Source organism: Erinaceus europaeus, chromosome 19 (genome assembly GCF_950295315.1).
Source record: "Erinaceus europaeus chromosome 19, mEriEur2.1, whole genome shotgun sequence".
Classification (NCBI taxonomy): Eukaryota; Metazoa; Chordata; class Mammalia; order Eulipotyphla; family Erinaceidae; genus Erinaceus; species Erinaceus europaeus.
In genome coordinates, this window is record NC_080180.1 from 47,265,235 (window position 1) to 47,290,188 (window position 24,954).

The 24,954-nt window shown below is 37.5% G+C and overlaps 1 protein-coding gene across 1 annotated transcript in view; it reads right to left on the bottom strand.

Annotated features, from left to right (window-relative positions):
- Positions 1-3,219: 3,219 nt before the first annotated feature.
- TDO2 (tryptophan 2,3-dioxygenase) overlaps positions 3,220-24,954 on the bottom strand; it is a 36,298-nt gene continuing 14,563 nt past the window's right edge. The window contains exons 3-13 of the mRNA XM_060179159.1: positions 24,623-24,728; positions 22,701-22,791; positions 20,015-20,085; positions 18,567-18,694; positions 15,258-15,444; positions 14,004-14,111; positions 9,652-9,763; positions 8,765-8,822; positions 7,579-7,658; positions 6,116-6,206; positions 3,220-3,895 (exon numbers count right to left, since the gene is read on the bottom strand). Of these exons, the coding sequence (XP_060035142.1) occupies positions 3,742-3,895; positions 6,116-6,206; positions 7,579-7,658; positions 8,765-8,822; positions 9,652-9,763; positions 14,004-14,111; positions 15,258-15,444; positions 18,567-18,694; positions 20,015-20,085; positions 22,701-22,791; positions 24,623-24,728 (1,186 nt within the window). The 3' untranslated portion in view covers positions 3,220-3,741. The remainder of the gene's footprint in view (positions 3,896-6,115; positions 6,207-7,578; positions 7,659-8,764; positions 8,823-9,651; positions 9,764-14,003; positions 14,112-15,257; positions 15,445-18,566; positions 18,695-20,014; positions 20,086-22,700; positions 22,792-24,622; positions 24,729-24,954) is intronic.

The following is a 24,954-nucleotide window of genomic DNA, read 5'->3' on the forward strand; positions in this document are numbered from 1 at the left end:
CCCAGTTAAGCACACATAGTACTAAACACAAGGATCTGTGCAAGGATTCTGGTTCAAGCCCCCACTCCCCATCTGCAAGGAGACATTTCATAGGTGGTGAAGCAGGTCTTTTTAAAAAAAACTATTATTATATTTATTTATTGGATAGAGACAATCAGAAATCAAGAAAGAAGGGAGGGATAAAGAGGGTAAGAGACAGAGAGGCATCTGCAGCACTGTTTCACCACTTGCTAAGCTTTCCCCCTGCAGGTGGGGGCTCGGGGCTCGAACTTGGGTCTCTGCACATTGTAAGGTGCACTCAACCAGCTGTGCCACCACCCGGCCCCGTGAAGCAAGTCTTTAGGTGTTTTTCACTCTCCCTGTATCTCCCCTTCCTTTCTCAATTTCTCTCTGTCCTATCCAATAATATGAAAGAATGGCTGACAGCAGTGAATTCATAGTGCTGGCACAGAGCCCCAATGATAACCCTGGAGGCAAAAAAAAAAAAAAAAAGAGTGCTGACGCAGGCATATAAACCAGAAAAATAAATATTGATATTTTAGTTGATGATACGCTGAATATCCAAGTATGCCATAAGGAACTAGGTTTTGGTTGTTTGGAATTGTGTGCACTTACTTCTGGATAATCTTCACACTCTTCTGATAATCTTTGGCAAATGCTAAAAATTTTCTTAAATTTCAAAGCTGTGTATACTTCTCAGATGTTCAGGACATAAATGACACTTATAATAAAGAAAGTTGTGGGAGTCAGGCAGTGGTGCAGCGGGTTAAGCGCACGTGGGACAAGTCCAAGGACCAGCGTAAGGATCCCATTTAGAGCCCCAGGCTCCTCACCTGCAAGGGAGTCACTTCACACGTGGTGAAGCAGGTCTGTAGGTGTCTTTCTCTCCCCATCTCTGTCTTCCCCTCCTCTCTCCATTTCTCTCTGTCCTATCTAATAATGATGACATCAATAATAACTACAACAACAATAAAAAACAACAAGGGCAATAAAAGGGAAAATAAATACTTAAAAATTAAAAAAAAAGTTGTATTTGATCTAGAGTTTAGGAAAATCTGTGCGTGTTTGGCTTAAATTTTATCAACAGAGATTAATATGTTCCTATAGATCCCACACCTCCAAATTTACATGTCCAACTTCCAACTAATGACTAACTCCATAGGCATTGTCACCTATAACTGCTCCATTTACCATTCTTCCTGAACCTAAGAAAGAAGAAAAGAAAGAAAGGAAGAAAAAGAGAGAGCAAGAGAGAGGAAGAGGAGGACCTAGTGGGGGTTGCATTGTTGTGTGGAAAACTGAGAAAAGTTATGAATGTACAAACTATTGTATTTTACTGTTGACTATAAACCATTAATTCCCCAATAAAGAAATTAAAACAAAAAGAAGAAAAGGAGGGAAGAAGGGCACATGATATTGATGTTGACTAAAATGAAAATTTAGGATGGGGATGAGGAACCTGCTATCTTCCAAGGAACATGTGGTTATTTACAATATCAATCAAGGGCCACACAAAATCATAATAAAAATGTCAGCACTAAATATTGCTGTGAGAAAAGGGGAGTATAGGGAAGCCAGAAGCTAGAATTGTAGCAACAGGAACGGCTTGAAGTCCTTGAAATCTTCCTGCCTTATACAAAACTTCCTCATAGAACAAGTCCATCCAAAGGGAGGACTTAGGGGAGTAGGGGGTGTCTCATTGTCCTATAAGCAGCTCAGACCTCCTGCTCCTGTGCCCCAGATCATATCAAGACAGCCTAAATCCTCTCCTTTCAGGGCTCTTGTTTCACCATAATTTAATTATTTAGCTTCATGCCCTTCCTACTCCCCTTTCCCAGATGCAGATCTGTTAGTGTGTCCTTTAGATAGAAACAGGCTGGGAGTATGGATAGACCTACCAATGCCCATGTTCAGTGGAGAAGCAATTACAGAAGCTAGACCTTCCACCTTCTGTACCCCATAACGATCCTGGGTCCATGCTCCCAGAGGGATAACGAATAAGAAAGCTTCCAATGAAAGAGATGGGATGCAGAACTCTGGTGGTGGGAATTGTGTAGAATTATACCCGTCTTATCCTGTGGTCTTGTCAATCATTAATAAATCAGTTAAATAAATTAAAAGAAAAGCATGCGAATAAATGTAAAGTATTTAAACACTCCACTAAAAAAAATCATCAAACCTCTGTCTTACCTGAGAGTTTTCAAAGCTACCCAAGGAGATGTGAAACACTATGTTTTAATAAGTGCTTCAAGTGATTCTCATGGATGTTACTAAAATTTATTTATTGGATTTCCCCTAGATTTGCATTTCTAAAATAAAGCATGATAAGGGCCGTTCAGTAGCACTCCCCTGTTGGGCACACACGTTAGCATGCATAAGGACCTGGCTCAAGCCATCAGTGGGTTCCACGCATGTACGCATGTACACACACACACACACACACACACACACACACACACACACAGCTATACAGGGGGAAAAACAACTACATACAATTTAAAGAAAAAATAGACAATATATACTTAGTTCAATTCCATCAATATCTTACTGTTTGGTGGAAACAATCACTGCAGGTCAAAATTGATGTACATTTTAGAAACCTCTGATCATTAGTCCTGCTTCCCCTCCTCAAAAAAATTAAAATAACCCACATTTAATGTTGTCACCCACATATTGGAGGATCTGTGAAAACTGGGATAAGATTCATTTTGATCTCAACACTTCAGGGTTTTATAGTAGAAATGAACTAGGTTCCTTGCTTTATCTATTTGTATCTCCTGTCTTCTGAAAAGAATAGTCTTCTCTCAGGGAATAATTACATGTTCCCACCTCCATCTTACTTTGCAAGAATTTGAATCTCCCTCCCAAGCCTGGAGCTGGAGGGAGGAATGTCTTTGCCCTCTGGGAGTACAAACATACTAGAACCTGAGCCCCAGCCCTCAGGAAGAAGCTAGTCTACAAGGAAGAATTAACCACAACATCTTTTGTAAAGAGATGAGGCAAATGAGATCCGCAAGCTGTTCTAGGATCATACAACTGCAGGAACTGAATGCACCTGGGTAGCCTCAGATTACCAGCGATTTCTCAATGCCTTAAGCTCCTGGAGGCTTGTTCAGCATATTCCCTCTAAGCAAGTTTCAGAGAGATTTCTGGCATTGTTCATGAAGGTATATAAGATATATAAGTATAGCAAAGTCAATCAAAATATTTAAGTCTTAGTACAGAACAACACGTTTTATTGCATAACATCTGAAATAGCTCAAGTTTACAAGCTCATGAAGCATGAAACTGAGATACTGATTGCATTAAATTATCACATAAAGCTGTCAGGGGACACCAAGTTTTTAATAGGAAATCACCTTATGTACAATGCTACAACTTAACTGAATTAATTTCTTATTGGAATATTTAATATTGCAGGGGTAGATAGCATAATGGTTATGCAAAGAGACTCTCATGCCTGAGGATCAGAAGTCCCAGGTTCAATCCCTCACACCACCATAAACCAGAGCTAAGCAGTGCTCTGGTAGAAAAGAAAGAAAAAAAGAAGAATATTTAATATTATACCACTATAAAAATGAAGTAATACAATTACTCCAGATTGAATCAGAACACTACAGTGCTTGACAATATATATACATATATTACACTTTGGACTTTTTATGGATTCATGAACATTCATACATATAAAAAACAACAGACTAAAAACATGTTCTACAGAGAATTTTTACAGATGATTTTTCAATCTGACTCATCACTGCTGAAGTAAGAACTGTCACAGTATTCAGCTGTGTAAATGAATTTATGAATAATTGGGTTCGTCTTTGGTATCCAGTGTCGGGGAACCAGATATGTTGAAAGGTTAAATAAATCTACAAACACCTTGTACCTGTCACTGGAAAAAAAAATGTACATGTTATTTTTAAATTATTGGCAAGAAATATTTTAACTGTTCTATCAGAAATTACATTTATCATATTATATTTTTCTGTATCTAATATCTAGCCAGTGTTCAATACTACATTCTATTATATTACATGCTATACATTTGTATTTTTTTCCTTTTTTATTGGATAGGATAGAGAGAAATTGAGAGGGGAGGGGAAGGTATAGAGGGAGAGAGGATAGTCACCTGTAGATCTGCTTCTCTGCTTGTGAAGCAACCCCCCCCTGCTGTGGTGGGGAGTCAGGGACTCAAATGGGGATCCTTATGTGGACCCTTGTGCTTTGTGCTGTGTGTGCTTAACCCGGTGTGTCACCGTCCAACCCCTTATACATTCATATTTAATAAAATTAAGTTATATAGAGATTTTAGTTGTTTATTAGAATATACCACCTATAGTAAAGAAGCACCAAGTAATTGTTATAAAGGGATTAATAAATTCAAACACCACCTCAGATTGATAATAAATGTATTTCTTTTTCATTGCTTTTGAATGTGTTTAGTCAACTGGTCTAACTTGTAGTTGTGGTTTTTTTGTTTGTTTTTGCTTTCAGGGTTATTGCTTGGGCTTGGTGCCTGCACCATAAACTCACTGCTCCTGGAGGCCATTGTCTTCCCTTTTGTTGCCCTTGTTGTTTATTGTTGCCACTGTGATTGTTATTGTTGTCGTTGTTGAATAAGGCAGAGAGAAATTGAGAGAGGAGGGGAAGACAGAGAGAGGGAGAGAAAGATAGACATCTGCAGACCTGCTTCACTGCCTGTGAAGTGACCCTCCTGCAGGTAGGGAGCCGGGGACTAGGACTGGGATCCTTAAGCCCGTCCTTGTGCTTTGTGCTATGTGCTACTAACCTGCTGTGCTACTACCTGACCCCAATTGTTTTACTGTAAAATGGCATTTGCCATTGATGGCAACTTTGAGTTCATATCCTATCCTCTCATTTATGATTTATGTGATCTCTGACATGTTGTTTAAACCTCAATGTTTATGTGATATCCAACTGTAAAATACAAACTACAACCCCTTCTTCTGCTAAGGCCTTCCTGAAGATTTATTAGGATAATGATACACTCAAAATATTTTTTTGCTTCAATCCTGTCACCCACCTGTGTTCTCATTTTGCATAGACAATAATTTACTGTTTTTAAGCATACAGAATTTATGCACAAGGAAAGAGAATGTATAAGGTTATAAAGCCTCAAAACAGTGTCTTTTATAGGTCAGTGTATCTAGCATTGTATCAGGGAAAATGCAGTATATGAAAATGAGGTGAAGTTTAATCTTTTGATTTTATAAACTTAGTAACCATCAAAACCAAATATGAATACCTAATTTATATTGATATTTTTTCAAGGGCTCTCTATTATTTTCCACTTTTGAACGTATCTATCCTGTCTATCTGTTCATAGAACCCATCTATACTGCTGTGAATAATAAATCAGAACTCAGATATTCTAGAAGTGTCTATAGTATGTTGGAAGTACTTGACTAATATACCTCTTCTTTAAAATAATATAAAAGTGTACTCTATGGAGAAAATGGAAGTAGCTCTTCTATTCTCCGTTGTAGATAAAATCATCAGAAAATTGACTATTTTTTTAGTGTTGTCATATATTCAAAAGAACTCTACTAGGATTCATGATAATGTTAATCTAGTGCAAACTTGGGTCACAGTGAGTTGAAGATACTTCTATGGCATAAATATCTTAATATTCTTTAAGGTCATAAAGCTGTTGGTGCCATTTCCCATTCAACACAAGATGAAAATTACCCAGAATTTTGAATTCTAAGTCATTCTTTTGTGTGTGTGTGTGTGTGCGACTGAGGATGCACCTCAGCCATTGGAGTATTATATCCTTTGTGTGCAGGAGACCCTTGGTTAGTTCTCATCCTCACATATCCCCAGAGTGAGGCTCTGGTCTCTTTCACTTTTTTGTTCCCCTCTCATTAAACAATAAGTAAATCTTCAGGATTAAGGACTTTTTATATTGACCTCCACAATTTCCAGTAGGATATCTTAATCTAACCACAAATGTGTTGTCAGCTCTTGAGACAAGAGGAAATATAAATGACTTGTACATGTATAAGAAGAACCGGAAGTGTCAATGATTTCCACCAATAGGAAAAGAGAGCTACCCCAGCACCCCCCCAACCCTGCTCTGTGCCCCTCTTACCTCACTGTTGAACGCAGATAATGATAGCCTGAGGAACCTCCAGTGCCAGCCTTGCTGCCCAGCATTCTGTGTACCATGCACACGTGGTTATCTGGACAAACACACAGGTTAATTCCATGGATCCATTCCTGTCATTAGTTGTACAATGTTCTAAATACAAGGGACTGGTAATGATGATTGCTTCTGAGAAAGTACTGACATCTTATCACCTGGCCATTTGGAGGATTCATGTGTGAGGCACATGAAACCAGCAGGTTGCCTGGCACCACACTTGGTTCAGGCTACAGGCATTTGATTCCATCCACTAGTACATTAACCTTGGAACACAATAGGTGAGACCAGGACCATATGCATTTCACAAATCTTGGCCTCTTTTGCCTGCTCATGGATCCCTTCTTTCCTCCACTTCAAAAAAAAAAAAGGATTAAAATTATACCTGGAATTTGTACTGACAAAAAGATGAATAAAATACCATTGCAAAAGGAATATTTTCCTTGATTTAAAGTTCTGATTGTCAAATAAAACATTGCCTTGGGGATCTGGCCGTGTATGCTGGATAATCCAGCATTTTTGATGGAGTATTTTTTTAAAAGATTTTTGTATTATCTTTATTTATTTATTGGATGGAGACAGCCAGAAATTGAGAGGGAATGGGTGACAGAGAGGGGGAGAGACAGAGAGACACCTGCAGCCCTGCTTCACCACACACAAAGCTTTCCCCCTGTAGGTGGGGACCGGGGGCCAGAACCTGGGTTCTTGCGCACTGTAACATGTGCACTCAACCAGGTGCGCCACCACCTGATGGGGCCTTAAAGCCAGCCCCTCCCCCCCTCTGCTCCATGCTCCATTGATGACACTATGGTCTATTTACATAACTATTGTTTTGCCTGAAAGATCCCTACCACGTTATCCCCTCAGGGTATTGCCAATTCAGTTAAAACCATCACAACAGCTGCTAAGGATGCTTCCACCTTCCCAGCATGCCTTTTTTTCTCCACTCCCTTTCCTAGCCAATCCCATTAGACTTGCCACTTCCATTTTTACCCTATAAAGCCCGCTGCTGTTCCTGGTTTTGCTCTCTTTCTCTTCTGTGTCCTGACCTGGAGAAGACCTGGAGAAGGGCTGGCATAGCGGGAGGCGGTCATTTTGGTAGCTCCACATGGCCTAAACCTGCTGTGTTCACACCTGACACTGGGGCATCCGCATCAATAAAGAATTGTATTATCACGCCACCACGAGTTCTTAGTCTCTCTCTCTCTCTCTCTCCGGCGAACCTAGGCCGGCAACCCGGCCCCTATGGAGTATTTGTCAAGCTGATTTCTAGATAAAGTAACTTGTCTACAATACAGGAAGGAAAGAAGCATAGACAGGAAGGGGAGGGGAGGAGAAAGGCAGCTAGGATGAAAAGGGACAAACGGTTGAGGCAATTCTACCACTACTGTGGTAGTACAGTGAGAACTTACATCTCCACTTGGTCATGAGTGTGTCTATGTCCATAAGAGACGTCAGCAACTGAAAAGGGACCTGGAATCTGGGCTCTTCCCTAATGGACAAGTAAGAAGAAATTGATTGAACCAGTTATAATATGTTAGGAAGAATTTGAGCTTTACAATCTCTTGGACTTGGAAACCTGTGTGAATCTTTCACTTTCATTGCTGTTGAAGATTTGAATTAACTTTTCAGTTTCTTCACTTTAAAAATATTGATATGACTCCTCAGTTTCATCATTTGAGGAGTCTAGAATATTCCCTGGAACAGCCATGCACTAGTCTGCCAGTCATAGCAAACAACTTAGAATCTCACTAAGAGTCAGATATAAACACTATACTATATTTCTAACAGTAAAAAATAATTAGGCAAAGATTTTAAAACTTATAAACAAAGACTGTGTGGATTTTCTTTTTATTTTTTTCTGGTGTATACTTTTCAGTAATTTCATTTGCTATCTCAACATCTGGGTCCATCCACTTAAGATACACAACACTGAGTGACATGCAAATATATTTAAGAGTCAGATTTTGTTTGTGTTGCCACTGTAAAGAAACAGATTGCAGAAGATTTAAAAAAGGAAATACAAGGAAATAAAATGATCAGAAAATACACACGTGTGTTTAAATTTGTTTTGTTTTGTTCTCCTATTCTGTCCATTGTGACACATCTAACTCATGAAGCATAAACTGGGGATCTTCACACCCATGAAGTATAAGTGTTTCAAATGTTTCAGAAAGCAAGGACAATTTTTATTTAAATTTCTGGATAAGTAGTGCAATAATTAAGGTGTTTCCACTTCATCTTTTTTCACTATATAGCACTGATATAACTATATTGTTTATATTGATTAATGACTGATTCAATACAATCATGTAGACATTGTATTACAACATAAAGATGGATTCTACTTTTGAGGATTTAGTAGGAATAATCATTAAGTAACAGACTCATTTGTGTCTGCATTTTCCATACACTTCCAGCGATAGTCTAACTATATAGTGATGTTAAAAGTATGAAACTTTTAAATTAATTTTCTAAGCTTTCAAAAACTTTAAATATCTTAACAACTATAATAATTTATAAGCTTCATACAAAAACAACTAGATAAATCCAGTCCTACTTATTATTTTATTTTTCTCCTCTTGTCTTTGTTCTTACCTGTAAAAGTATATCATTAATGCCCCTTGAAGTGCTCTGTATGACAATCGTCTTTCACCTGTAGAAAATACAGCAAGTTTTAAGTGTAGTAGGTAATGTCAAACATTCTTACATTATTTTCATCATCACCTTAAATAATTGTTAAATGTTTTTACAATAAATATAAATTTTGGTTTAAATGTTTATACCTTACCTTAAATTTGAACTTTTGTAGAAAATGTTATTTTAATATTAGATGCTATACATATATCCAATTTCCTAAAACGTTTATATATCATATAACACATCTAGAAAACTAGATCTGTGAAACACTTAACTTGCATGATAAAATGTGTACTCTGGTAGCATGAAGACTTATTTTTTCAAATAGTTAAGATTCCACTTCATTTCATTGAATAGAGGGTTTTTTTTTTGTAATTCACCTATAATTATTTAAAATATATAAAGTCCCTTACTGTCAAGGATTTTAAAATTAATTATATACATGTGCTGTAATGAAAGATTTTGCTTTGTCTGCAGGAAAACAAGATACCGTCATTCTTTACTAAAGAAATGGCCACTCAATGGTATTATTAATATGTGATACTCTGAGTTCATTCCCCATACCACATTTAAAAAGAAAGAACGAGAGAGAGGGAGAGGGGGGAGGGGAAAGGATGGAAAGGAGGAGAGAGAGGTCAAGAGAGAGAGATATCAATGATGGTTCTCATATTTGGCAATTTTTATGAAAGTTTCTTTTCATGCCATTAAGTTGAACTGGGCATTGAATTCTATTAACAAAAGGTTGTTGTTGATAACTTTAACCCAATTCTTGTGTCTATGAGTGTGGAATGTCCATTTTTATTTCTTCTCCCTAAGGAAAAAAATCTCAAAATAATGCTACCTACCTTTACTGAGGAGATGTTCATGACGTTTTTCATCAAATAAGGAGAGTAGCACTTCTTTTTGTTTCTGAAATTCAGCCATTTGTTCCTCTTTTTCCTCTGACTCTTCTTTAGCCTTTGGAGAAATTATTGCATTACAATTCTCAAGGGAATAACTAGGGGTTTCTTTGTTGCTGCTGTTGTTTGCGTTTGCTTGTTTTAGACATAGGCTCTCCAGGCTTACCTTACAGATGTATTTAGACCTCCCACCTTCTGCACCTCATAAAGATCTTTGGTCCATACTCCCAAAGGAATAAAGAATAGGGAATCTTCCAATGGAAGGGATGGGATATGGAACTCTGGTGGTACGAATTGTAGGGAATTGTACCCCTCTCATCCCACAATCTTGTCAATCATTATTAAATCACTAATAAAAAAATAAAATAAAAATAAACAGGAGATGGTGCACACAGTTAAGCGCACACATTCCAATGTGCAAGGATCCGGGTTTAAGCCCCTGGTCCCTACTTGCAGGGGGAAAGTTTCAGGAGTGGTGAGGTAGGGCTACAGGTGTCTCTGTCTCCTTCCCTCTCTATCACCCCCATTTCTCTCAATTTCTCTCTATCTCTATCCAATAGTAAATAAATATAATAATAAAAATAAAAAAGAAATAGGCTATCCAGGTTTATCTTAAGGGTGTGTTTAGAATATTCACCAAGTAATCCAACATAACAATATGACAATATGAAAACTATGTCATATGAGAAACACATCTTATTTAGACTCCATGATTCTACTCATCTACTAAAGTTCAAATGCTTTGTCCATCACATCTATTCACTAATGTCATAGGATATAAATTCAGATGAGAAAAACAACAAGTGGTCAATAATAATATAATTTTAGACAACAAGTATCAAACAAAGTAAAATAATTCCACTTGGGAAAAGTTAAGAATAACAAGTCAGAAAGATGATGAATTTTGGGGGGCTGGGCGGTAGCACAGCAGGTTAAGTGCAAGGGTTAGCATAAGGATCCTGGTTCGAGCCCCCAGCTCCCCACCTGCAGGGGGTCGCTTCACAAGTGGTGAAGCTGGTCTGCAGGAGTCTATCTTTCTCTTCCCCTCTTTGTCTTCTCCTCCTCTCTCAATTTCTCTCTGTCCTAGGCAACAACAACAGCTATGACAACAGTAACAACTACAACAAGAGCAACAAAATGGAAAAAATAGGCTCTAGGAACAGTGGATTCACCCCAGTGATAACCCTAGAGGCAAAAAAAAAAAAAAAAAGGAAAGATGATGAATTCTTTCTTTATTTTCTAGGCAACTTTTTTTTTAAAAGATTTTATTTATTTATTAATGAGAAAGATAGTAAGAGAGAGAGAGAAAGAACCAGACATCACTGTGGTACATGTGCTACCGGGGATCAAACTCAAGAACTCATGTTTGAGAGTCCAATGCTTTATCCACTGTGCCACCTCCCAGATGACTTTCTAGACCACTTCTAAGCTCTAGCTTATGGTGTTGCTTGGGACTGAACTTGAAATCTTTGGTGCCTCAGACATGAGAGACACTGTTTTTTGTAACCACTAAAAGATGTCTCTCCAATCTGCTCTCTTAAATTTAATTTCTTATATATTTTGCACTTTATATTTGGATCACTTATTATATATTGATTCTTCAAGGTATTTATTATTTTTCTACCTACAATATATGTTCGCTATACAACTGAATTAAGCTAGAGCCAAAATTAATTAACCCGATGAATTTCCATTCATGAAACATACTGTGTTGTAAGAATATTGCTACAGCTTCATGTAGATTCCTTAAGAGATAAGCAAAAGAAGGAAGGAGAAAAAAGGAATGAAAAGGAGAGGGAGAGAAAGAGAGAGAGAGAGAAATGCTATATGATCCAGCAATTCCACAACCAGATTTTTATATGACAAATATGAAAACACTAGTTCAAAAAGATCTATGTACCCATCTACCTATCTTCTTAGCAAATTCACTCACAACAACTAAGTCATGATAATTTAAATATCGATTGAAAGTGACTAGATACAAACCTGTGAAATATTTACTCAGTAGAATGCTTCCTAGCTATTAAGTTATTAAGTTTTGACACAGCTACTAAGGCATGAAACCGTGTCTTTTGACACATCTTGTGTGTGTGGAGGGATGGGAGTTACTTCATTTATTTGGAATGAAAGTAGAAATTTGGTGGTGGGGCCAGGCAGTGGTGCCCCTGATGAAGTACATATTTTACAACGAGCAAGGGACTGGGTCCAAGCCCCTAAACCCTCCTGCAGGGCGGAAGCTTCACAAGCAGTAAAGTAGTGCTGCAGGTGTCTCTCATTCTCTCTCCTTCTCTATTTCCCCCTTCTCTCTCAATTTTTCTGTCTCTATACTCACCCACCAAGGAAAGAAAAGTGTATGTACTCTGCTATATATCCATATTGAAGTGTGAAGCTGTGCTCCTGAAACTTGCACAGTCTTGCTACGCAACAATATTTTTACTTAAAAAGAGTAAACAGCTATTAGTATTAAATGCCACTGAAAGTTAAAGAATGTGGAAAAAAAAGATGACCGTTGGGGCATGAAGACAGTTTGGATTAAGTTGAGAATTAGATGAAAGAGCTAGTTAAGCTAAATATGATTCTTAGGGCTATGCAAATATGAAACCAATTTACTGATTTTAATTGCCCTAAGAGGTGTTATTATTATTATTTTTCTTAAATCGTGAATTATAGTGGCTGAGTAACACAGTCAAAATCTCACTGTTATTAAGCAGAGTTGGGACTTGAACCCACTCAGTGTCACTCCAAAGTCCTTGTTGTGAGAATTGTCTGACAAGCCTCTCAAGGAATTAGAGCGAGCAATGCAGGAAATTTAGTCAGAAAAAGAGGAAGAAGAACCTTTAAGTGGAAGAAATTAAGGAATCGACGGTATATATTTTTAAAATATTGTATTTATTTATTGACTTATTTAATAGAGAAATGGAGAGGAAGGGAGACAGGCATCTGCAGCACTGCTTCACTCTCACGAAGCTTTCTCCATACAGGTAGAACTGGGGTTTGAATCCGATCCTTGTACATTGTAACACGTATGCTCAACAAGGTGCCCCACGGCTATGTTTCTAATACTCGTTTACACATTGAATCCATTTATCAATCAATCAATCAATTAGTTAATTTTTGACATCACTTTTCCAGACTGACTTTTTAGATAGAAATAGAGACAGCGAGACAGAGGGAGAGAGGAAAAAGCACAAAAACTTCTCCCAATGTGGTGTGGGATGGACTATAACCTGGGTCACATGCATGATAAAGCAGATGCACTATCCAGGTGATATATATATATATATTGCCTCCAGGGTTATTGCTGGGGCTCAGGGCCTGCACCATGAATCCATTGTTCCTGAAGGCCATCCCCCCCTTTGTTGCCCTTGTTATTGTAGCCTTGTTGTGGTTATTATTGTTGTTGTTGATGTTGTTCGTTGTTGGATAGGACAGAGAGATAATGGAGAAAGGAGGGGAAGAGAAAAATAGACACTTGCAGACCTGCTTCACCGCCTGTGAGGCGACTCCCCTATAGGTGGGGAGCTGGGGGCTCCAATCGGGAACCTTAAAGCTGGTCCTTGCACTTTGCGCCACGTGCACTTAACCCGCTGCGCTACCGCCCGACCCACCCCCTGCAATCATACTTTAAGTGTAAGAAACTTGAGACCAATGAGAAACTGTAGGAAGAAACAAGAAAATAGTAAGAGCTGTAGACAAATTAATAAAAGTATTAATGACCGCTAATGAAGGGTCATTTCCCTTCTATGTAGAATTTGTCAGAATATAGAATTTTCAATAGAAAAGAAAAAGGTATGATAAGGTCACCCAAAACAGTCTTGCCTAGAATAACTCCTTAATTAAATATAAATTGTATTATACATAAATAAAATGCAGTCAGCTCTGTAACACAATGTTCTCTGTGGATGCATTTGTGAGAAAATACTATAGGGAGTTGGGCAGCAGGTTAAGCGCACGTGGCACAAAGTGCAAGGACGGCTTAAGGATCCCAGTTGGAGACCCTGACTCCCAACCTGCAGGGGAGTCGCTTCACAGGTGGTGAAGTAGGTCTGCAGGTGTCTTTCTTTCTCTCCCCCTCTCTGTCTTTCCCTCCTCTCTCCATTTCTCTTTGTCCTATCTAACAATGATGACAACAATAATAACTACAACAATAAAAAAAAAAAGGGCAACCAAAAAGGGAAAATAAATAAATAAATTTTAAAAATACTATTAAAAAACTGGAAGTGAAAAGCATGGAATCTTCAGATTAGAGTCCTTATACTTATTCTCTGGTAAATTTATGTTTAAGGCATCACAAGTACCTGGATTCTTATGAGTTCTTCTTCTAGGCCTTTGGCAATGTTCTTTTCAAACTTTCCCCAGAAGTTAAATCCATTAGGCTCCAAACCTGGTGTTCTTTCCAACCATGCCTTAATGGAAAAACATAGATTAAGTGCAAAAAAAAAAAAGTTGCAAAAATTAAAATATGGGAAATACATGTTTAACTCATACCATGAACTTGAAACTGGATTTTTCTAAAAGGGTTTGAGAAACATGCCATGTATGTTTATAGTGACTTCTTTACAATTTCTTCATTTACAAAAATGAAAATTATATTTCACTCACTTGTTCATTAAGGCTGCTATATTAAAACATTTATTCCTTATTTAAAATGTGTTATTTTAAATATATCTTTTTTATCCTATAGATCCTATAAACTACTCATTATTTTAATGAAATCAGTTTTTTTTTAAGTGTTGTGACTTGGGAGTTAAAGAAATCATGATACATGTAAGATGCAAATTCTTTTAGACATGAGCATTTTAAATTTTTAAATCAACTAGCTATTCAATTATTTTAACATCCTGTAGGATTTGCATATTTAGAAATGAAATGCATGCATCTCTGTGGGCTCTTATGTAACCTATTTTTGAATTTTCTCTCTTTACAAACTGTTGCATGTTATTATAGACAACCTATTAGTGTAAATCCACATTGGCAGCACCCAAAGACTAGTGAACATGGTACAGTTTACTAAAAGGTTACTTTCCCAAAGGAAAAACTTTCCAAACAGAGCTCAAAACCATTCAAATTCTTGTTTAATAGCCTACTTATAGGAAGCAATAATTTCTCAAGGTTATTTACAAACCCAGAGAGAATGAAGATGTGAAGTTAAAACATCTGAAGGATGGATTCTTAGTGATTACATTTAATTGAAAAAATGTACGACTTGTGTAAGTTCCATGAATTATTAAGTGCACTGAGCTTTAAAACCAGCTAATTAAATGTTGTTTTGTCTGGATGTTTAGAAATGATTGTTTTTACAATCTGAGGAGATTACTAAATATTAACATGCTGATTACATAAGTATTTCTGAATTACTTAAGAGAGTTCTTAAAACGTTGAATATTTTAATTAGCTGAATTTAAGTATTTTTCAAAAATTTCCTGTATTCTGATTTGCAACCTGACTTGAACATGGATTTTTATTTTCTGATCTTGCTGGAATTTAACAAAATAATCTAACAAAAAACACTGAATGAGGCCTTAAAAGTAGCATTTGAGGAGCTTAATTACCTCCACTAGCTGCAGAAGTGTTTTTTCCTGCTCAGACTTAAGTAGCAGTCCATTGTCTTCCCCTCTGAAGTTGTCCCGGTAATGTCTTCTGTTGTAAGGGACTCTCAAGCTCTGAAGAACACCAATCTTGTTTTCCAGAAGTCGGAACTGCAAACTCTGGAAGCCTGATGCTGGAGACAAGTACTCTCTTTGAGCACAAGAAAAAGAGAGTGGGCAGGAGGCAGAAGAGAGTAAAAGGAAGAGTTGGGTTGCTTTGACAAATCACTGGGATAATTACTTTTATGGTGAGGGGTTGTCACTGTTAATCCCCAAGATGTCATGATGAGCACAAATACACAGAAACAAGAAATGTTTTGTGTGTATTTTTCTCCCCTGACACTTTTTTTTTTTTAATGTACTGAGCTGTAGATCTATGTGCCCAACTACTGAGAAATTTCACTGGCCCCTCACCTTCAGGGCTTTGAGGTATGCATTGTTTAAGTCACTCACTCTGTGGCACTTTGCTGCAGCAGCCAGAGGAAATACATTACACCCAAGTTGGCAAACTGGTGTCCTACAAGTTGCAGCGTCACGTTGGGGGGGAGGGAGGGATTTCTGCAGACCCCTACACAGGGGCGATGACAAATTGTACCCATATGCCAACTTCTCTACTGTAAGCCATTAGCCCCGAGCCCCAGCCCATAAAATTATTATTATTATTTTTTTCCTCCAGGGTTATTGCTGGGCTCGATGCCTGCACCATGAATCCACCGCTCCTGGAGGCCATTTTTTCTCCCTTTTGTTGCCCTTGTTGTTGTAGCCTCCTTGTGGTTATTATAATACCATTGTTGATGTTGTTCGTTGTTGGATAGGACAGAGAGAAATGGAGAGAGGAGGGGAAGACAGGAGGAGAGAAAGACAGACACCTGCAGACCTGCTTCACCGCCTGTGAAGCGACTCCCCTGCAGATGGAGAGCCAGGGGCTGGAACCGGGATCCTTACGCCGGTCCTTGTGCTTTGCGCCACCTGCGCTTAACCCACTGCGCCACCGCCCGACCCCCCCATAAAATTATTTTTAACTCTTAGAAGTCACCACAAGGTTCATGGAACTAACTATTATCCTTAATTCAAGTCAGATATATTAGCAAACTATTCTTATCTTTGATTATTATAAGCTTGAACAAACAAACCTCAAATAGAACTGATACACCCTGTCAATGTTGCCTGATTCACAATGGAATTTAAAAAAAAAAAAAATCAAAATCCAAAGGCAAGACTCATGGTGCCAGAGTGAATATTTTGTCCCGGGATTATGACATAATCATTGCCTGCGTCACTGTCCCTATTGGTTGACTAGTTAATAAAAGTTGGATATTTATGTAGGTCATGAAAAAAATCACACACACACATCATGCATAGATATACATGTGTATGAATACATATATGTGTGTGTATTAATGTTTCCTAATATTGAGATAGGAACTGAACAGTAGTATATATTTAATGGTGACAAATATCTGTAAGCAACATTATTTAATGTGCTAAAAAGCTGCTTTCACTATTAGAATGTTTATGAGCACCAAGGAGATGCTGGAATTAAAACAAGGGACATAGTTCAACTGGAAGAGAGAGGAGAACTAGCAAGCTTACTTACTACCTCATGTATCTGAGTGGTGTCCTGGCTTCTTTCTCTCTATTTCATGTGAAACGTTCTTTCATAGGAATTGAATACATCATTAAACAAAACACACACCAAAAAAAAAAAAAAAAACCCACAATGAGCCAGAAAGGGAGCTCATCAGGTATAAATTTTAGCATATAGGTGAGTCCTGTTGGAACTGCAAAACCACAGAGGAGTGCAGTGGCACTAGGGGAAGCTCTAATACTATATTGTCTCTCTGTCTTACTACCTAATGAAAGAAAAAAATGTTAGCCCAGATTAGAGGTCCTAACTCGATAAAATATAATTTGATAAATGGAAAACAAATAGGCTATTCCCTAGCACGACAACAATAATCAAATTATGCTATTACTCTAATGCCATGCAAATGCTTATGCCCTTGTAAATTTTTTTCTGATTTTTTATTTAAATAGATATTTTTCTTTTGACAAGTATATGGCTTTTACAGCCTGAAATGTAAGGCTTGACTATGTCACTTATGCTATAAATCAAATGGACACATTTGTTGACTTTCTCTTTTATGTATTACTCCTGTTTCTCCTTTCTCTCTCTTAGTATCTCTCTCTCTTTTTCTCCCCACTACGGTTTTATCTGGGGCTTAGTACCAGCAATATGAATCCACCAGTGCTGGCTGCCATCCCCCCCTTTCTATTTTATTTGATAGGATAAAGAGACCTTGAAGGAGGAGCAGGAAATAGAGAGGGATAAAGAGAGACACCAGCAGATCTGCTTCATCGCTAGTGAAGTGTCCCCCGCCCCCTGCAGGTGGGGAGTGGTAACGTGTAGGATAATGTATATGTTTAACCAGGTGTGCTACCTCCTGACCCCATCCTGTTTTTCTTTTATATTTTTCGACCACATTTGAAAACACTGGTGTTGTAGTTTCTCTCATCTCCCCTCCCTCTTTTCTTTCCCCCCCCTTTCTGCCTCTACCTAGGAGGGGAAATAGTTAACATGTGTTATAGCAACTTATTATTATTATTATTATTTTGCCATTTGGAAAGTTAAACATCAGATCCCTTTTGAATAAAAGCAGGGAAAATAATGATGATTGGAAACTAGTCATATTGTGATCACTTTATTCTGGTATGGGAAGTGAATGACAGAATGCCTTATAAATAACTTCTCAAATGATCTAAGGTTACTAATACTCCAGACTCCCAACAGCCCAAATTGGACAGCAAAGTGTCGGTGGGACAAGTTCCATATTTCACACAGCATTAGTGTTCTTTTTTTTTCCTTTTCTTTTTTTTTTTTTTTTTTTTACCTCCAGGGTTATCATGGGGCTCGGAGCCAGCACTACAAATCCACTGCTCCTGGAGATTATTTTTCCAATTTTGTTGCCCTTGTTGTGGTTATTATTGTTATTGTTGTGATAGCTGTTGTTATTGTTGGATAGGACAGAGAGAAAGGGAAGATAGAGAGGAGAGAAAGACAGACACTTGCAGACCTGCTTCACTGCTTGTGAAGCGAACCCCCCACTGCAGGAGGGGAGCTGGGGGCTTGAGCCTGGGATCTTTACTCTGGTCTTTGCACTTCCCACCATGCGCCTTTAACATGTTGCGCTACCGCCCAGCCCCTGCACTAGTGTTCTTTTTTTCACCCTGCAGTGAAGGCCCACAGCATATTACAGAACTCTAGGTGCACACCTGAAATCATTGAAGTCCAGAGCTGTCATTGTTTCCAGAACAGTAAATTGTTGAACCAGAAGTTTAAGGATCACTGACACTCGGTGCATTCGAGTAACAACCTTGAGCATATTCCTTTCATCACGAACCTGAGAATTAAGAAATAAAATACAAAGCAATGAATTCTGTCTCCTAGAATATATACAGTTGACTATAGCATAACCCGTTCCTATTCAGTACATATGTTTCAAAGGAATCTACTGGAAGGAAAAATTGCTGTAAGTGTATTAAACTATTAATAATATGCATCAACGGATATCTCTAAAAGCAGAACCTTTTCCCCTTGCTATAAGAACAGAAAATTATATAGAAACAAGTTAAGAATACATTCTGGAATATACTCACTGACTTCAAAGAAGAATTCTCTTCAGTTTGGCTTTGAGGAGTTAAGGGTAAGTTAACATGGGATGTGGAGTAAGGGACATCTGGAGAGACCTGTTCTTCACTGAGGACTGAAGTTGTCATTTCAATAAATGGAACTTGCATTCACTAATATAGGAAGAGACCTCTCTGTGTGTGGAAGGCCTCTTTCCCACTGCCCTTACAGTGTCTAGATAGCAGAGACAGTGTCTTGTGGCTGGAAGGAAGGTGGCGGCAAGAAACATGGTGTGGAAAGTGCATTTAGCATGTCCATAGTTATTTGGAACTGCTTTCTAATTCTTTTTATCTGCTTTAGTCTTTACCTTCTTCCTCTTAACTCTTGTTTTTTTTAATTTTTTAATATTTATTTATTTATTCCCTTTTGTTGCCCTTGTTTTTTTTATTGTTGTAGTTATTATTGTTGTTGTTATTGACGGCGATGTTGGATAGGACAGAGAGAAATGGAGAGAGGAGGGGAAGACAGAGAGGAGGAGAGAAAGACAGACACCTGCAGACCTGCTTCACCGCTTGTGAAGTGACTCCCCTGCAGATGGAAAGCCGGGGGCTCGTACCGGGATCCTGACTCCAGTCCTTGCACTTTGCGCCACCTGCGCTTAACCCACTGCGCTACCATCCGACTCCCTTAACTCTTTTCTTATTCCCTTCCTCCTTCTAGTTCTTTTCTCTTTCCTCTTCTGTTTTGCTTTCTTCCTTTATTTTTAAAAAGATTGTCTGTTTTGAATATTTTATATATTTTAATGAGATAAAGAGACAGAGAGAAGATAGAGGTAGATAGATAGATAGATAGATAGACAGACGATAGGTTGATAGATAGGCGTCAGAGCACAGGTCAGCTCTGGCTCTGGTAGTGCTTGTCCTCAGGTAGCAGTGGTGCTGGGAAACATGAGTAAATCTCCACTCACAAAGTTTTTGTTAATTCCAGTAATGCTTAATGAAAAATTTCAATCAAAATTATTCTCATTAAAATACACATTTTCACATTATTCACCCCCTAGATATAGAGTCAATATCTTGACAAATTAACTCACATGACCATTCTGAAAGATGTCTCGAACAGAGTCTAATTCCCAGAGGATTTGTTTAAACCAGAGTTCATAAGCTGCAATGAGAAAAGCCATTGTTAACGGGAAAGCTATGAGGGCTTCTTTGGCTACAGTTATGTGAAACACACTCTAAATAACTGGAAGAAAAATAAAAATGTAATATTAAAATACATAATTATCAGTAAATATGGTCCTATCTATGCCATCAAGAAATACTAGTGATGAATTTATAACAGCCCCCTTTTACTGAATGCTTTAATAGGTTATGCATGTTATCTATAGACTTTGTATTAGTTATTATAACACTGCTTTTTCTCAGCCAATATATTGTTCAGGTCTTTTGGGCTATAGCACCTAGCCTGATTCCAGCTTTCCACAGGGATGTTGGAGGCAAGAAGGAGAAAGCGGAACTGATACTCAACTTTATATATAGACTAAGAAATGAATACCCATGAATCTAAGGCCATAATGAATATGATGACATTTTTTGCATTCTTCGTGCTTAGAATGTAATACTGAGGACAAGCTGATGTTCAGCCTAAAACTTTACTATATTTTAGGGTCCTAGTGGCACACCTGGTGGAGCACACATGTTACAATGTATAAGGAACCAGGTTTGAGTCCCTGGTCCCCACCAGGTCCCCACTTGCAGAAACAAAGATTTACCAGTGGAGAAGCAGTGCTTCCTTTCTATTTTCCCCTTCCCTCTCTATTTCTATCTATCCAATAAATAAAAAAAAGGTAAGAAAGCTTTTAAAAAACTTTATCGTCTTCATCTACTTGCCCTACTTAGTAAAGCATAGTGTTTGACAAAAGATAAAATAGTGGTGATTGTTTTATAAATAAACAAATTAAGAGCCAATAACTTATTAGATAAATATAGTAAATCAATAATCTCATCAGTCTCCATTATATTATACTTCATACTGTTGTGTGCATGATGGCAAAGTTTCCATATTGTTTGAAGACATATAATTATAACCTTATGTTTCAGGAGATTTCTAAGGAGCTAACTTTCTTGATTTGTATCTGGATAGAAAGCAATTACAATTCTCTTTGTCACTTTTCTATTTTTTTGCTCAAGTTTCACTTTGTGCAGTTAGTCCCATATGTTATAATCCAGAACAGGAGAATCTTCATATCAAATAACAAGAATGAGGCCAGGCGGTGGTGCACCTGGCTAAGCGCACACATTACAGTGTGCAAGGATCTGAATTCAAGCTCCTGATCTCCAATTCAAGCTTCTCAAGTGGTGAAGCAGGGCTGTAGATGTCTCTGACTCTCCTTCCCCCTCTCAATTTATCTCTACCTCTATCCAATAATAAATAAATAAAATAAAAATTATGTGCTTATTAAGTATTACACTGTGGGTTAAGAGCTTAATGCTTATTATCTCCCATCCGAATACTAACCAGGCCCCACCCTGCTGAGCTCCTGAGATGAGGGAGCAGGTAAATTCAGGGTGGCATGACCTTAGACTTAAGTATGCTGTCATTTCACTTCATCTTTACAAGAACTTCATGGACAGGAAGACAACAAACTTGTCCATTTTTGAAGATGAGACTATGGAGAGAAGCTATGGAGATGAGACTATGGTCAAGCAGCTTGACTCAGGAACATACTTTATAATAGCAAAGATAGGATTCTAGACGAATTCCGAATCCCAGATATATGCTAAACATCCCTAATTACTTTCTTATTGATTTTGTCTTGGTCTGAGTTACTAATAAAAACTGTACATAGAAAAAACAAAATACATTTCAGATTAAGCTAATTGCTTTCCATTATTTTTTTTTCACTCAACATGGACCATTTTTGTCAGTCAGTGAAATGAGTGGCTATTTGAGGAAAAAAAAACACAAAGATGTAAAGAGACAAGTCTAGAAATGAGACATTGCCTACTGTGACTTATTAGACTTTAGTCATTCAGAAAAAAATATACATTATACACATGCTGGATACTAACAATACAGGAATATGTAAAATTACAACTAAAACATAAATGATACAAAGATTACATAAAACCACAATAAATTTGAGTATCCTATTTCTTGAAACATTTTCTTAAACTTCTTAAGTTGAAAACATTAACATCTTAGCCAAGTTTCTTTCCAAAATAGAAATTCCCCTAGTTTTAAAACAAGACTAAGATTGTCCTTGCTCCAATCTCATTAATGAAGTGACATAATGAAAACCGTCAAACATTTAAGAAGAAAGTCATATGAGAACTTATCTAGCAGCAAACCACCCCAAAGCATTTCTTTTTTTTTTAAATATTTATTTTATTTATTTATTCCCTTTTGTTGCCCTTGTTGTTTTTTATTGTTGTAGTTATTATTGTTGTTGTCGTTGTTGGATAAGACAGAGAGAAATGGAGAGAGGAGGGGAAGACAGAGAGGAGGAGAGAAAGATAGACACCTGCAGACCTGCTTCACCACCTGTGAAGCGACTCCCCTGCAGGTGGGGAGCCGGGATTTGAACCGGGATCCTTATGCCGGTCCTTGTGCTTTGCGCCACCTGCGCTTAACCCGCTGCGCTACAGCCCGACTCCCAAGCATTTCTAATAGGCCATGATCTTTTAACATGATGTATTTAAAGGAATTATAGCTTTCTTCATTGTCGATGGAAAATGCTAGTGAATAGCTATTATATCACCTTTGATAAAACTTACCTTGATGAGTTATGATAAAAAGATGCTCATCATGGATTTTATTTCCTTTTATTTCACTTTGAAGTTCTTGTGCATTCAAAACTTTCTCCAGCTTAAAGCAAAAAATAGAAAGAATGAGCTTTTATAAGTGTATAATTATGAGCTAGATATACTAACCATGGAAATATACCATATAGCATAATGACTATAGTTAATAAAATGATATTATATACTTGAAAGTCATTAAAAGAATATTACTACAAAAAGAAATGATATTTAGGGAGTTGGGCGGCAACACAGTGGGTTAAGCGCAGGTGGCACAAAGCTCAAGGACTGGCGTAAGCATCCTGGTTCAAGCCCCAGGCTCCCCACCTCCAGGGGAGTCGCTTCACAGGCGATGAAGCAGGTTTGCAGATGCCTATCTTTCTCTCCCCATCTCTGTCTTCCACTCCTCTCTCCATTTCTCTTCCCTATCTAACAACAACAACATCAATTATAACTACAACAATAAAACAACAAGGGCAACAAAAGGGAATAAATAAATAAATAAGAAATGATATTTATGTTATATGTTGTAGATAACAGCTAAAGCTAGCATGATAATTATCTAATATAATATCTATCATGTCTCAAGTTTAACCATTTTCAATTATATTGCAAAATTAAAAAAGCTAAAAATAATTTACAGGGGGAAAAAAAAACTAGTTGTGAAACTTCAAGAGTTGGTTTTCATAAATGGAATACAATCCTTAAAAAAATACCCCAAATTCTGATTAATCAACCTATTTTCTTTTAAATATCTTATAAGTTATGGGGATCGGGCAGTAGCATAGTGGGTTAAGTGCACATGGCGTGCAGCTCAAGGACCATGGTTAGATTCCCGGTTTGAGGCCCTGGCTCCCCACCTGCAGGGAGGTCACTTCATAGGTGGTGAAGCAGGTCTGCAGGTGTCTATCTTTCTCTTCCCACCTTTGTTTTCCCCTCCTCTCTCGATTTCTCTCTGTCCTATCCAACAACAATAACAGCAATGACAACGATAACAACAACAACAAAGGCAAAAAAAAAAAAAAGGGCCTCCAGGAGCAGTGGACTTGTAGTGCAAGCACCGAGCCCCAGCCACAACTCTAGAGCAAAAAGAAAAAAGAAATAGACAAAAAAAAAAAATCTTATAAGTTATCATAATAGAGGTTGAATTCATGACCTATTCTTTTATGAAAAAATTATATTTGTAGGAGCCAATTATAACAAATATTCCAATATTCATGGAGAAGTTACATCCTTTTATACTTGAGGTGAGTAGGAAAAAAACAAGTCTGGTAACTTGTAGACCTAATTGTTTCTTCATTTCTCTTATCCACCAGATTCTATTCTAAGTTGATCTGAACATGATACCAACTCATCCTCAGACATTCAGTGATGAAGGTAACAAGGGTACTAGTCATTTCACTTTTTTAGAAATCTAGAAAACCAACAAGGTGACACTTGTTTCAGAATCAACTCCAAACGCCTTATTTGTAAGCATCCATTCAACTTTCTAGTGATTGAAGGGGAAAAATGTACTTCAATGTTTTCTACTTCATATTTAACAGAGAAGACTGTCTGGATTTATTTAAAGTGATCTGAACTGACGCTGGTTGACTACATCTCATTTATATAATCTGTGCAACACTTGTTACCGACTTACATACTTTTTTTTTTCTTGATCTGCATAAACTCTGTATCTTCTGCTTTTATTCTGCCTCTCTGCTGATGAGGTGACTTTTCATTCAAGTCTCTTACATTATTCTCACTAGATTTGGAAAAGCATGAATTTATAAGAATAAAGATATCTTTATCTCTAGCAATCTATTTGGTTGCAGAAACAAAAAGTCATGAGTATGCCCCTTAGTAAAATGTCATACTACAAAGTGAAAATTAAACGTTCTAAGGTCTGGGTCACTCACTTGAAGGTAGTTTCCATAGATAAGTCCACCTTTGTTGGCTCTGTTCACACCAGTTTGTGAACTGTCTTCTTCACTGCCTTCTACAGAGAGTTTCTTAAAACCACATCTGCAGATGAAATAAATAAGAAGAAAGCATACAACTTGAGAAAACACACTGAACAGATAATACAAATGATTAAAATTCTCTGCTGAGTTTTTGTAGATTCTTAAGCAGGAAATTAACGTAAAAGCATTTAGTATTTTAAAGTTCAGAAGCAAGAAATAGGTTATTTTGATATTTTGATATTTCTAAGAGCCTAACTACAAGTTAGAATAAAGACAGAAACTCACCC